The 15,090-nt window shown below is 33.2% G+C and overlaps 1 protein-coding gene across 1 annotated transcript in view; it reads right to left on the reverse strand.

Moving 5' to 3' along the window:
* The window catches only part of LOC109608881 (roundabout homolog 1-like), a 146,085-nt gene that overhangs the window by 2,566 nt on the left and 128,429 nt on the right, over window positions 1-15,090 (reverse strand). Inside the window, exons 3-5 of the mRNA XM_049962083.1 lie at window positions 2,035-2,313; window positions 398-1,975; window positions 20-341 (exon numbers count right to left, since the gene is read on the reverse strand). Coding sequence (XP_049818040.1) covers window positions 20-341; window positions 398-1,975; window positions 2,035-2,313 — 2,179 coding nt within the window. The remainder of the gene's footprint in view (window positions 1-19; window positions 342-397; window positions 1,976-2,034; window positions 2,314-15,090) is intronic.

Consider the following 15,090-nt stretch of genomic DNA (forward strand, 5'->3'; position numbering starts at 1 on the left):
CTATATTTTATTAATTTACCTTTGACTGTTATTATCAACAGTTCTGCTAGTAGGATCCAGGCGTAGAGTTGCTGCAGGACTGAAAGGTCCTAAACCAGCTCTTGTTGAAGCTGCCACACGAACGAAATAAGAAACTCCAGAAGTCAGATTGGTCAACATTAATGAAGGTGTTGATCCAACACTGATAGCTTCAAGGGATTCTGATCCATTAGTTTTGACCTCCACTTTAAAGCCTTGCAGTTCCCCGTTTAAGGACATCAGTGGGGGAGGTTTCCATGTTAAGTATACCGCAGTGGAATTCAATAATCTAGCTTCCATGCTAGATGGAGCCTCTCTAGGAACTGTAAAAATAATTTAAGTAAGTAAATTGTTAAATAGATAATATTGTATAGCTTACTGTCTTCTAAAGTTCTAGCGGTCCTTGAATTTGATGGCTGTCCTTCAACCGATTTATAATAAGGTACAATGAAAAATTCGTATTTCGACCACTTTTCCAAGTTATTAACAACGAACGAATTCGTGTCTCCAGCATGTAATACTGTTAGCATACTGTAAGTCCTGGGAGTTTCAGGAGAACTTTCTAGTGCAACGTAATAAATGTACAATCCCTCAACAAATAAAATTTCTTCAGTTTTCCAAGTCAATTTAATTGCCGTTGAAGATATCGGTATGGCATCAATAAGTGTTACAACATTACTCGACACTAAACTAGCCCTTGCTTCGCTGAGTATTGTAACTTCAGGATTTCCCCAGTTCTGAGACGAATCTATACCAACAAGTATAGGTTCTGACAGTTGGGATGGAGGTCCTAGTCCATGTGAATTTTCAGCCCTCACCAAAAATGTATATGGGACACCAGGGCTTAAAAGTGGTTGTGTATAAGTTGGTCCCATCACTCTTTTTGCAACGACGGTCCAAGTGGGAGTTACACCTTCTTCTCTTCCGAACAATTCGATTTGATAACCCAGTAGACTAGATGAGCCTATTTTATTATTTTGTCCCCAAGTGATAGTGACACTTTCCTCTGATTGGTTTAAAGCGTGTGGTCTGCTTGGTGGTCCTGGAAGCATGGCGGGTTCAGATGCCTTAAAGAAGTTAATGTTTGGATTTTTAGGATTCTCAACTAAAAGATGACCAGTCCATGTGGCCTTTCCACCTCTTGAAGACGCTACGCAGGTGTAGGATCCCGAATCATCTTTTTTGAGATTGTAGATTTCTATGTGGCTTGGATTAGACATGTTTATTCTATCACTGGCCGATACAGGCGTACTTTCTTTATACCATGATATCACAGGTTTGGGATTCCCGCTAGCTTCACACGTGAGGAAAGCTACAGAGTGAATTGGTAAAGTTTGATTCACCGGACCTCGTATAATTACTGGTGGAGGTCTATCTTCTTTGGATGTAACAGTGAGTCTAGTTCTTGTCGAAATGGAACCTGCGGCATTAACAGCAGAACAAATAATCACCGTTTTCGAGTTTTGTACTTGGGCATTCTTCAATATGAGAGTTGAATGTCCATCTGAGGAAGTGAAGGCTTCGAAGTTGCCAGAACTGGATCCGGGATAAATCAAAGCTCTATCGCCTTCCAACGACCAGAAAATAAACGGAGTTGGACTACCCTGTACGTTGCAGTGAAAGGTAACTTCTTGACCCTGTTCGATTGTTTGCGCAGATGGACGTACAGTAAAAGTTGGGGGCTGATGAACTGTTAAAATGCCGGAAGCTGAGACTACCCCAGCAGAATTGTCTGCTTCGCATGTATAAACCCCTTCATCCATAATTGTGATTCTTTCAAGACGAAGTGTTCGGTCTTCAAGTACTCGAACCCTTCCTAGTGGCATTGTACCACCTGGCGCGTTTCGCCTCCATAAAACATCGGGGATCGGATCACCACCTGCTCCGCAAGCGAACTCCACAGTACTGCCAGCCAAAGCAACAACATTTTTAGGGGCATGAATCATGTATGGTTTAACTGAAAATAAACAAAAAATTGAAAATAATTGTGTTTTTTTTAAACAGCAGGTAACTTACCGTAAACATTAAGTACTGCCACACTGCTCTCCCGTACGCCGGCGTAATTTTTGGCGATGCACTGGTATTTTCCTTGGTCAGAGGGTTTTGTATCAGTGATGGCGAGGTTTGAGCCATCTACCAGTTTCAGTCTTTTCTCTATTGTCAACGGTTGGCCATCTTTCTTCCAGAAAACTACCGGATCGGGTGTACCCTTCGGAGGCGAACACTCCAAAATGGTGTCTTCTCCTGCTGCCACCTGCGAGCTTTGTGGCTCGTAGCGGAATTCATCTCTTAATACTGGAAACAATGATAGAGGTTAGATTTAATATGTAATAATACAAAGTTGTAAATAATATGATATAAAATAATTATTTTTATTTTTCATCGAGGCATAGACAATGCTTTTTAAATGATCTTCACTTTTATAGCAGTTTAGAATAACATTTATGTAAATTATTATTGCAGTAGTAATGATCAATTTCAATAATTACTTTTATTACACACCTACATGCAGTTTTAAAACACATATCAATTAAGAAGGAACTTATTGGATGGTCCAATAAAAATTCAAATAACGAAGCCGGTAATTAAAAGCGTGTCGGATTCTTTGGGGAAACGAGCGTCGGAGAATCGATACGCCCTGCCAAATAAAAATTAATGCGGCAATAGATTTGACCCTAAACTGACTATAAACTTAAATTTAAAGTCAATTTCGAATTCGAAACGCGGAACGCTAAAGGAAATTGAGATAGTTGGGGAACGATTGCGATGAATCGAACTGATATATCAATCAGAAATTTTCATTTCCCTTTTTCCTTCACCCAAATGCACTCGCACTCACACATTGGGTGTTTTATTTCATTAAAAATACGCGGGAATTTAATAATGGTTGACGGGACAAATGGCGCAGCCGGATTATTGGAGCCGTCTTTGCAGGATTTTAATATGCCTGCAATCACGACGGGGTACACCATTTAAGAACGCTCAACGGGGCTATTTCAGTAATTTATATTAAATTTTAAGTGTTCGGTGGACTTCTGTAAGATCTCCCGGGGCGAAAGTATGTGCACGATGAAAACTGGTCATGTGCACAAGAATTATTTCTTTTGTACTTAATATCAATTTCAACAGGCAGGCAGATTACTTAGATCCTTTAACGTTTTATCTTCTTGTCTCAGAATAAAATTTAACTGAACGTGATATGCAGAGTTTTTCTTAAATGACGGATGAGCTGTCCATAGCCTCACACCAACCGTATATATGTTATAATAATAAATTAAATTTAATACATCATTACTTAATTTTTAAATCAAGTCAGAAAAACATTCGAAAAACGTCGAACAAATTCAAACGAAAACAATTGTAGTATGTTAACTATCATTAGTTAATTGAGTTGTAACTCTTTTGTGAATGGGTCATTACGAATGCGAACCATGGAGGTGCGTTATCCTGGCGAATGTCCGATACTAATCAGTTTAAATAGGTCGAACCGTTTTCGAGGTAATAATGTATGCGTCGAAATCGAATTACTTACGCACTGGCAGTATTCCAAAACTCACTTATCCATATGTAACACGTCCGTCGATATTGGGCCGGGCCCTTAAAAGCCGCCTTGATTGACGCACAACTATCAGATTTTATATGCATATTAGGCTCCGTCTATTGTGACGGCATAATAACACTATTCGGTTATAGGCCCGGTTTCATTGTGCGTTATTATAAATTGCTTTCGACACTAACGTTGGAACGGTGCTGTTTCGGGAACTGGGGCAATTTGGTGAGGAATTAACATTTTAAATTGGTGGTGCTATAAAAGCAACGCACACATTCGATACCTTCCAATTAAGATATAAATTAGTTTATAAACGGAATAGAATAGAAATAACTTTAACAAGGATAATAAGTTAACGATTTAACGTATCTTGATGGCCTGATATATACTACAAGGATTTTCTACTATCAAAATAACAATTTACGTCACATTTGTGTCCAAATAATTACAGTTTAGTATTTTATTACACATCTTCGATTTGAGCTCTTCATGGTGTTAAAAAAAAGTCTTTGTGAACGCAAATATACAGTTTCAGAGATCTAGGTTTATTTCTTTCAGAAACATTATTATTCTAGTCAGTTCCAAACTTTAATGGAATGTAATGTGACTTAAAATATAAAGAAAAGTATTAATGAATATAGGAATGACTATTTTCAGGGACGCCGAGGATTATCATTTTCCCTCTATCGTACCAAATTATTTTTTTACTATCTTTAGTTTTTATTCTCAAAAGTATACAACTATGGTATCCCAAATAAAAGCAAAAAATCTCACCCTTTATTGACAATTAATTAATATTTGATGTTGCCTGGGTTAACGTTTAAAATTTAATTTGTTAAAACTGAGAACGCTATTATCTGGAAACCGATACTGCCAAATCTTTACCATTAAAAAATTAAAAGATTCAAAAAGAAGTATAATACATTAATGTTGTAGAAGAAAATAATTCTCAAAATCTTTGCCGTTAAAAAATCAAAAGAAATTAAAAAAAAAGTATGATACATTAATGTTGCAGAAGAAAATAATTCTCAATATCTTCGAAACCGTCATACCAATGTTTGGAATTGTTATGAAATACCATTATTTATATTTATGAAAATTAAATTAATATTAATAAATTCAATTAATATAAACCTGGTGCAATTTAATAAGTTGTCATGTTCAGTATATAGATGAAAATGGTCCGCCCAACACCAAACGTTTTTCAATTACAATCTCTCCTAAAGCCGGCAAAAACTATTTAATAAACTCTCACACTAATTAACTCGTAATTGTCGATTGTTGTTTAATTTAACGAAACAGCTAATTGCGATTATTAATTTCGAACAATACAAATCCGTAAAATGGAGTTGGCCCCATGCAGTTTAATTACATTTAGTTCTGTCGAATTAAAATCGCTATTTGATCGTTTGTCTTTGATGAACGTTATTAAATGGAAAATCCTAATTTTGTAATGACATTTTGAAAATCCACTGTTTGTTGCGACTGTTTGCACAATGTGAAGTTTAATAGAATAAAATTAATTTGGAATGTAATCACAGATATGGAGTACAATTGAAATTGTAAATCGGATATTTGACAAACAAGCACATTTAAATAAAAACCAATTCATGCTGTTATCATGAAAAATACATTAAAATATTTAAATGAAATATTAAATTTTATAAAATTGTTTAATAAATCGAGTCTGTTAACTATTTCTTAATAAAAAATTTGTAATTTTTCCTTCACAATGGTGATCAATTAAGTTTTTCGCGCAGAACCATTCATTTCATTAGACCGTTCGGATTTATCCTCTTTGAGAGATTGATTATGATACGTTTACGTATATATATATATATTTTTTTTTTTCTCCACCAAGAACAATTTCAATTTATTTCCAAATTGATACGCTTTCTTATGCCCGATTACCTTTATTGTTCATTTTTCTTTCTCTTTCTCGTCGTAGTACAAATAAAAATTGCCGCCCATTTATCTAAAACTTCCGCGTTTTCCCGGGTTGAAAAATCGTGGGAAACGAGACCAGCTGTTCGAAACGAAAACTGTTATGCCCCGTAATACTCGATCATTCTTCTCGTAATTAAACTTTACATTCTTTTCGCTTTGAAATGTAAATCGACATGAATTTTGTAGTTGAGTTGATGAAAACTCCGCAAAGAACAAAAGAATAATGATAGATTAACCTTTTTAAATATTCAGGAGGAGATTTTTTGTCCCAGTTCTCGAACACCGTTACCCTTACATATTTTGGATGATTAATGGGAGTTTCAAAGGGTTTTTTTCTTATTAAAATGGGTCATGAAGTTGAAATTACCCCGTAAGAAACTTGTAGAACATTCTTCCGGCAATAAAATAATAATGTGTATAATTGTGCAAGACAGAAAGGCAATAATTTCTCGATCGAGTCTAGTGGTAATGATCGCTGGAAGGTTTTCAGGTCCAGGAAGCGATCGCAAACGACTTTTTCGTTACAAATAACAGTAAAAATGGCTCTCGTGACACGATCTCCATAATTAAAGAAACTTTCTTTAAAACCGTGAAGCCCGATCGCAGATACGCCAAAACTGCCTCAAGTCCCGAACGTAAAGATAACATAAAACTTATCGGCTGATGTGGAATTTACCGCGTGTAATAATAATCCGCGCACTGGGACCGCAACTTTGCACTTTCTTGTCGGCTTGGTTGTTTTCGTTTTCGAAAACTTTCGCATTATCAGTGTTTATGCAAAACGGGGAGCCGGAGTCCCCAAAGCGTCTGCATAAATCCACGCACCGATGCGGTGGAACGTTTCACGATTTGACAAGCGTATGAAACACACATCTTCGCAATTTATCTTAAAATATACTCATCTCGTAGGAAATGTTTTTGTTTTAACTCGGCAAAATATAATATCGAGTTTGGGTAATTTATCAGGTTTACCTGAAATGAAAAACACAAACGTACGAAAAACATTTTCACAACATAAAAAGGTAAACAACTGCCTGAAGCAAATTTAAAATAAGGCTTTGAAAATTGTAAAAACACACAAAAAGATATGTTTATTTGCATAATTTAGACAAAATACAAATACTTAGTTGTTTGACTTAGTCAATGAAAATATTTAGAATAATTAAAATGAAAAATTAATTATCCAGCCTAATCCTGTTGCAACGTTTCTACGCAAAAAGCTTTCAAAATAATTAAACAATATCACGAGTGCAAAATTTTAATAACATTTGCATTAATTAAAATGAAAATGTGGAAGCACACAACATTGTATCGTATCAAAAATGACAACAAGTAAAGAAATATTTATTGTCAGCAGTGCAAAGTTAAGCAAACCAAAGATAAAACAAGGGAAATACGTACATTATTATGTTTTCCTATAATAACACTTAGAGGAAAATAGAATGACTAAATGGGAAGCATGGTATTAAGTTTGCACAGAATCATTTCAGCGGAAAATCATCTTAACTTAATAATATCTCCGAGTTTAGTTGCCTTGCAGTATAATGTGTGTGCTAGAAATATCAGTTAAGTATAATGCGAATCAAAATTACTTTAAACACCCCAGATAATTGATAATCCCTTAGCGCTAGATAAAATCCATCTCTCGGTTATTAGTGGTCCATATTTTCTTGAAATTCAATTTTAACAGTCTCATTAGTCGACATCGGCGGATACTAATTGGAATTTTCATGAAACTTGTCTAAAATTAAATAGTCATTATAAAATTGTTGAATTAAGAAAAAAACATTCAGTTGCATTAATACAATTTTTATGACATTTATTTCACTGCAATTATTTAAAAAGAATTTTTAAAAAATTATAATGGTTTTCCAAGAATTGCAAACGGTAAAAATAGTTTTCATAAATGAAATGAAAAATAATTTTATTTTTATTAACATTAAAATCTTTTAGAACAGAAAACAATATGTTCAAGAATAGTTTTCTAATAAAAAAGATATAACAATAATATAATAAGTAGATTTATTTAAAAACTTTTTTCTTTTAAGTTGAACCTTTTAGAAATAATAATATTTAGTACAAAATGTAGCTAAATTTTAATTAATGTTAATATTAAGTGCTTTCAAAATAAAAAAGTATATGTTTTAAGAATAATTTTCCAATAAAATAAGTAAGATTATGTTACAAAGATTTTTTCTATTAAGTTGAAATTTTGAAATTATAATTTTTATTAACGTTACAGGATTTCACAATAAATAAATTTTTATTATTAGAATCTTCTAGAATAGAAAAACAATTTATTTAAAAAATGTAATCTAATAAAAAAGATGGTATACATATATTGAATTAAAAAGTTTTGACTTTTAAGTTAAATTAAAAAAAAATATATATTTAGTATAAAATGTAGTTAAATTTTAATGATAATTAATATTAAAAGGTTTCACTCCTATTTGTTTTAAGAATAGCTTTCCCTTGAAAGAAATAAAATTAATACATTAGATTTTTTTTTCTATCAAGTTGAATTTTTGTTTTAATTATATTAAATTTATAGTATAATTTTCTAATAATTAAATTAAAATAAAAATATTGTTTTGTTACAATAAAGATTAATTTAATAAACATTTTTATAACATAAATTAATATTTAGCATCAAAATATGACAGAAGTTTAATTTTTATTAACAGTTTAAAAAACACTTTTGTTTTAAGTGCAGTTTTCAAATAAAATAATAATAAATTAGAATAAAAAGTTTATTTTCTTTTAAGTTGAAATTTCTAAATATTTTTTTAAATAAAATAAAATTTTCTATTAAAAAATATTAATTTTTATTCAAATTAATGTTAGAACATAGAAATAGACATTGGAAATCTATTTATTTTAAGACTAGTTTTCTAATAAATAAAGGGAAATAAAAGAGTTTGAAAAGTTTAGATCTAACAAGTTGCATTTATTTAAATAAATTTATTGCATTTAAAGTGGGTCAACTGTAGCCAGTTAAATCGTTTGGACTTGATGAATCGCACTCGAAAGAGGTCCGGACCAATGGCAGAAATTCGATTTGCGAAATTAATTGAAAGAAAATATTTCTGGAGCAACGTATGGCCGGAAGGGCGCGGAACGCGATTACTTTCATGCGATTAGCATAAAGCCACGGTTTCGCGCTGTTATTATTGTAAGCTGTTGGAAGTTGATGATTTTATTATGCATGCCGTAACCACTTTTGCTGCTCCTCCAAGACACACTCCATTTGTTTTTGTTAAACTCGGCAATTTGAATAAAGTTCACGGCTGATTTACCGAATCTGCCACACTATCGAGAGTTTTCCGGGAACCGTTAGGGCATAAGTCCAGGGGCTGTAATAAATTCCGCGCAAATTGTTGTACTTGAAGCGCCGTTCGCCGTTCCGCGTTTTTATCTAAACGATAAGACGTTTATAAATCTCTATTGTTGTTGTTGTTTGTCCAAACTAACATCCTTAACGTCTCTTTTTTTTATTCGAGAAAAGAAAGGTCTTCGGGGTTTAATTTAATTGATTAACTTGAGCATGAACTGCACTTGAGAAGTTTCCATTTTCTCGGCAATGCAATAAAACACCCCAAATTAACATAATAGTGTTTAACTCGTAAGTTTGCCGCGGGGAGTTTTATGGTGGTGGAACGGCGAAGCACGCGTGCAGGGGGATTCGCCCAAAGGGGGATTCGCACTTGTTTTCTTTGCATTAATTACTTGTTTTGTCTGTTTCCGACAAAACAGACCGTTCGACTGGAAAAACGGCCACTTTTTACCGAACTACCCCGCTATTTTTATATGGAAATTTCTGGAATAATATGTTGGGGGGTGATTGGCAAAAAAACGCCGCGGAATTGATGGAGAGACAACGGAAATAATTGATTCGGGGTCTCTTTGATCACGAGGTTGGATGTATTGTGTGTTTTTTGATGGGGCTATCTATTATCTTTGCTGGGAATTCTAGATTGCTATTGCTATTTTATGCATATCGACCTAGTGTATTTTTCAAGTAAAAATCATTTTGTCCAAGTACTTTATTTTTTTTGCAGGTGCATTCTTAAACTGTAACAAGAGTGGTTGGTTGTCTGAAGTGAATATTGAGGAAAGGTAGACAGTAAAACGAGTAAGGTTCCAATAAGAATCTCGGATTGATTTCTATTTAATTACAAGATGAAATGGGGCTGCGCCGGTTTTAAAAACTCGTTACGACCGGGGCCGGGCATTCAATCGAATTAAAACGTAATCAAACACTGGTAAAAGGGATTAATGACAATCTGTGGAAATCATTTTCTCACTTGGCGTCGTTTATCGATCAAGACATTGAACAAATCGTCGAAGAATTATTAGACACCTTGTAATAATTATTCCTATTACACCATGATAAAATTAATTAAAACCGGCAGTAAAAAACATTTTGATTTCCTGGGAATATGTAATATAAAATTAAATTATTCAATGCATGCTCTGTCGTTTTGATTGACAATAAAAGGGATACGGCCCAGGCAATAATTGTCACCTAGTGTAATTTACAAACTAATTTAATATTCTGTTAACATTGTTTTTAATTAATTCTCTCGATTCTTTATTTGAATTATCGCATTAGAGTCCACATTTAATTGCTCTTCAGGATTCGTAGAAAACATTGGGTGACACAGAAGGAATTTTGATTAGGCCCGGCAACCATCAATTTTCGAATCATGGCCCCACAAATGTTTATTTTTCTGTTTTTTTTTAACCATTTTTGCTATGTTATTAGTCTATTACAATAAATTTTGTTTATTGAAAAGGCAGTTTACATAAAATAAAACATACAAAACCGCCACTCGAATTTGCATTGTTTCGAACACAACCATGGATCCGCGTTCATCCATGTTTTTATGACTATTTTCCCCTTGTTCGATTGGAATAATTTAAAACGAAAACGTAATTAAAAGATAATTAATAGATACGGTATGTTCGGCGGTGATTTGGAGTTTTATTAACTGTTTTTGTAGTCCTATTCAAATTATGCATTGTCCGTTTTATTATTGCTGTTACTACAGAGAACCTCAATCGAATCCGTTATAATAAATAGTTATGGGGTGAAAATATTAACATTTTATCTAAATAACTGTACATATTTTTTACTACCAAAATTCCAAACACTTGTCTATGTAACAAATTATTAACACACCCACTATAGATGGTACTATTAGTTATTTTGTAGTTTTTTTTTATTATATTATAGGATAAAAGCCCTCTAAATTTTGACGAAGTATTCAAGCTAAGGAGTGTGTGTCAGGTTCTATAAAAATCCGACGAGGTGTTTCCGGGTGATGCTCATACATAGAAAAAAAATTATTTACAGATTTATTACGTGTAGACTGACTTAAAAATTTAGTGATTTATGAAGCGAACCAATCGTGTAATTTTAAAATCGATTTGATTATGTGTTAATATTTTTCTTTAAACAGAAAACGGTTCGGCGTGAACTGCATCACGCAAATGTGTAATTTAACTGTTACTGAAACCATGGTTATTATTTATGAATAAAATCTGATTCCATATCGTATTAATGGTGTCGGCTTCAAAGACATCGAAAATAATCATAATTATGCACCCCAAAAACACTTCGCCATCGATGCAGCAATTTACAGACCGTTCGGAAATTGATTGGTGTCTTATTTTCCAAATTGATTCGCATTTTCCGGATGCACGAATATTTTCATCCGCTCCCAATCGAAAACCATTCGCTTATTTATGTGTTTTTTTCCTCTTGAAGTACACACTGTTATCCTCCACGCCCTCCTGTTTTGATTTGTTCTTATCGTTCCGTTTGGAATTGACAGCTTATTCCAATATTAAAATACCGTTTCGCAAATTAAAAACACACACTGGAATAAACGCGGATGTGCTCATAATTAAATATGTTGGCGAGAAGTTGGCACATGCATCTGAACAATCCGTCATAACAGAGAATTAATTAGGTAATCCTTTTGATATTCTTCTTTGTTTCATGTGACTGTAACATTTGTTTTTCCGAAGCCGACTGACAATGTTTATTTAAAGGAAAGCTCTTTGCGTGTGTGGCGGGTGATTTACAACGTCCATTCGAGCTTTACGTTACTGAAAGCACAATGGGCTGACTGCCACGATAGATTTCTATTGAAAAATATGCGATAAACTTTAAATAGCTTGGTGTAAGTGTGGATAATAAAAAGGGGTTTGACATACAAATAATAATTCGTTTAAAAAAGAAACAAATATATTTCATTCAGTTTGAAAATTGAACAAAAAATAACTTGATAGTTTATAATGTAAATAAATTGGCAGTTAGATAAAGAATTTGGCTAATGAACTTAGAATTATTAAGGGACATGGCAAATATTGGTTATAAACTGTGTATTAATTTAAGAGAAGTAGAGTTTTCTGTAAAAGTACATAAGTTTATGAATAGTTCAAGTTTGTATATTAGCTATAACATAACACATTCTTCACAAATTAAAAAATTCGTGAATACTGAAGATGGAAATAATAAATGGAAATACATTTTTCAACTATTCTGGAATGGTTTTTAATCGTACCTTTTTTGAAAATGAGAAAAAAAATAATTGACTTTCTTGCATTAAAATAAAAACTTTAGATAATATAATACATAATATTAATAATAACATTGATTATATTATGTATTATATATTTTATTGGTTTCAAAATGTTATTTTTGATAAGTAGTATATAATATCTAACATAAATTATACATATATGGTAAATATACATTTGTATATTTTACAACTTTCTATGTATTTTATTTAAAAACTGGAATTTTTTGTGGCAAATCATGGTTTAAGTTATCAAAGTTTGACTGCATTTTAAGTATATTTTAAGGAACAGTTAGGCAGCTAAGAATACATATTAGTAAGAAAATATTTTCTTGCTTATTGTAATAATTTATTAATATAATTAAATATATAAATTATTAAGATTTAAAATAAAAATAATTTTTTAAACTTGCATTTAATCTCTAATCTAATAATTTTATTTTAAAAATGTATATATTTTCTAAAATGTATATAGAATAAACTGGAGTGGTTTCCCCCATTGTGCGGAATGCCTTCGTTTTCATCGTGTACATTTCTTCGATATCACATGTCAGATTGCTGTCAAGGTATGTCGTGTTTTACGTAACTTCGATCGGAAAACTGCATATTGCTTTCCACCGATTAACGGGAAATCTAATAAAACGCAATAAAAGCCAACGGAAAAGTTATATCCGATTTGAGTTGCCATGAATCACGGTTGACATTTATGAACGAATATAATTTAATGTTCTTTTGTGGTGCGTCGTTGATGTTTTGTCAATTATCGGTCGTAATTTATTCAAAGGGAAAAAGTATATTTGCTACGCAACCTGGAATAAAATTATACTTAACGAAATTGTAGTTACAAGTCTGGAAAATTGTATCACCTTAACGAACGCGTCACTAAATCACGACGGTCATTTATTCAATTGCCTCAACACATCGTGGTACATTAGTCGGGATGATCCCGAATAAATTTTAATAATGACAAATGGAGAACGCGTCATTTACAATCCGAATATATCACGCCTTCGAAATCATAATATTATGTTGTCGATACAGGAACTGATTTAAATAAACGTTTTTAAGTTTTACGTTTTGAATTATGCATATGCGGCACGATTCTCTCCTTGTACCTTGCAGATGTTCTTCAAAATTTATGTTATTTAAGTGTTACGCGAACGTAAAATATCACAAAAAGTTCAACACAAATGCTAAATTTGTATCATAAACCGAACTAAGAGGGCGCACTCCGAGAACCATAAATACAATCAGTGCAATAAATATTATAAAACAATCGAGATGAAGTTTTATGACCCCCGAAAATGATCCCGAGTTCCCGTTCAGGTTTTTTGCGGTAAAAACTTCCGTCGTTAATCGCATCCACTTTGTATCGCTCGGAAAGGGCCAATAAACAAGCAATTTATAGACGGCTTAATGCCCGTTTGACAGTACGAACGTTCATTATATTGTTGTCCAGTTTGTCGCCGACTTCCGTCTATAACTAACTTACCGGAAACTTCGGCGTCTTCGCCCCGGATACGGGAGACTGTGTGTTTTGCAGGAACGAAAGTTTGTGAGACTCGCGGGACCGATCGCGATGTCATGGAATTAATGCACTTCGTTTGATTAAGCCACCGAAATGAGGTCATAAACGATGTTTTTTATATGCTTATTTGAAAGATATTGATTTAAATTTTACTTAAAATTTTTAGTGTCTGAAAGAATGCTTCACTAAGAGAAGTGTTTAAAAGTTAAATATCATATAAAATAAAATTCATTTCTTAAGCTCTTAAGTCTTTAAGACATTTAATTGGAAAAACCTTAGTAAAATGTACTTCCATTTAGAATTTAGGATGTTGTAATCATGTAAACATCGTGAAGTAATTGTATGACATACCGGCACTATTCCAATCATTCGATAATTGGTCTTAGTATTGTTGCCAATAGGGACACAAGACAGGTATCATGAAAAAGGAAAAATCTCGAGGAGTTTACCTGAGACAGGAGAAATTCGACTTATCGAAAGTTGTGTTAAATATTTAGTTCGAGTTATCAAGATAGTCGAGTTATCAAGATAGTCGGGTAATCGAAGTTCGAGTTATCAATACGTGATTATTCATGACGGATACGTGAGGTACGATGTGACTCGAAACTAATCGACGGTTGAGAGTTGTGGAGTGGAAGGAAAAGCCGTGTCTCGAGTTTTTTTTAAGTTAATTTATCAGTGATAAACACCATATGTCGGACACGACAAGAGCTAAGTGGAAACAGTTCTTTTCAAGCTGCGTGTATTTCAATATTTTAAAATTACAAATCGAGCGGTGGGCGTGCAACCGACTAAAAAGACGCTCGACGACAGGGAGCCATTTAAATATTAAATCTGGTATGAAAATCAGAACGGCCGCTATGATTTATTCTTGCGGAGGCAACAGTTCTTAATCAACTCGAAACGCAAATAGAAAAACTGTTTTATTTTGAATTAATTTAGATGAAATAAGTAACGTTCAACGTTGCGGAACATGTCCGAGGTACGGAGACGTAAACAGCTTCATTTGAGCACCGGAATAATATCGTTGGTTTATGAGGCGCCATTTGAATACAACGTGTTGTTTTTAATTTAACGGAGTGATTGTTTATCATATCCTTTAATTTGCTAATGGAATACATGATTTAACTCGATGATCTCAAGTGAATTTCAACTTGACTCAAGGAGGAGTAATGGTTTTGTTGAAAAAAATTGTGTTTAACGGATGATGGAGCGTTGGTCAAGAATAAAGAGAGCTACTTTCTTAACGCAAATAGATCATATAATCACCTGGCAGACTTCACCTTTAGGCCGGGGGTTGGAAAAAAGGGGACGCAACGCGTCAGAGTGGATAAATATAAAAGAAGAGTCTTAGTCACGGACTGGATTGTTGGAACTCATGCAACGTTGAATATTAATATTGACCTGAAAAGGGGGGAAAATTTGCGCTCTTTTAAAAGACCTACATTTTAATACCGGTA

The sequence above is a fragment of the Aethina tumida genome, chromosome 1 (assembly GCF_024364675.1).
Source record: "Aethina tumida isolate Nest 87 chromosome 1, icAetTumi1.1, whole genome shotgun sequence".
NCBI classification, from domain to species: Eukaryota; Metazoa; Arthropoda; class Insecta; order Coleoptera; family Nitidulidae; genus Aethina; species Aethina tumida.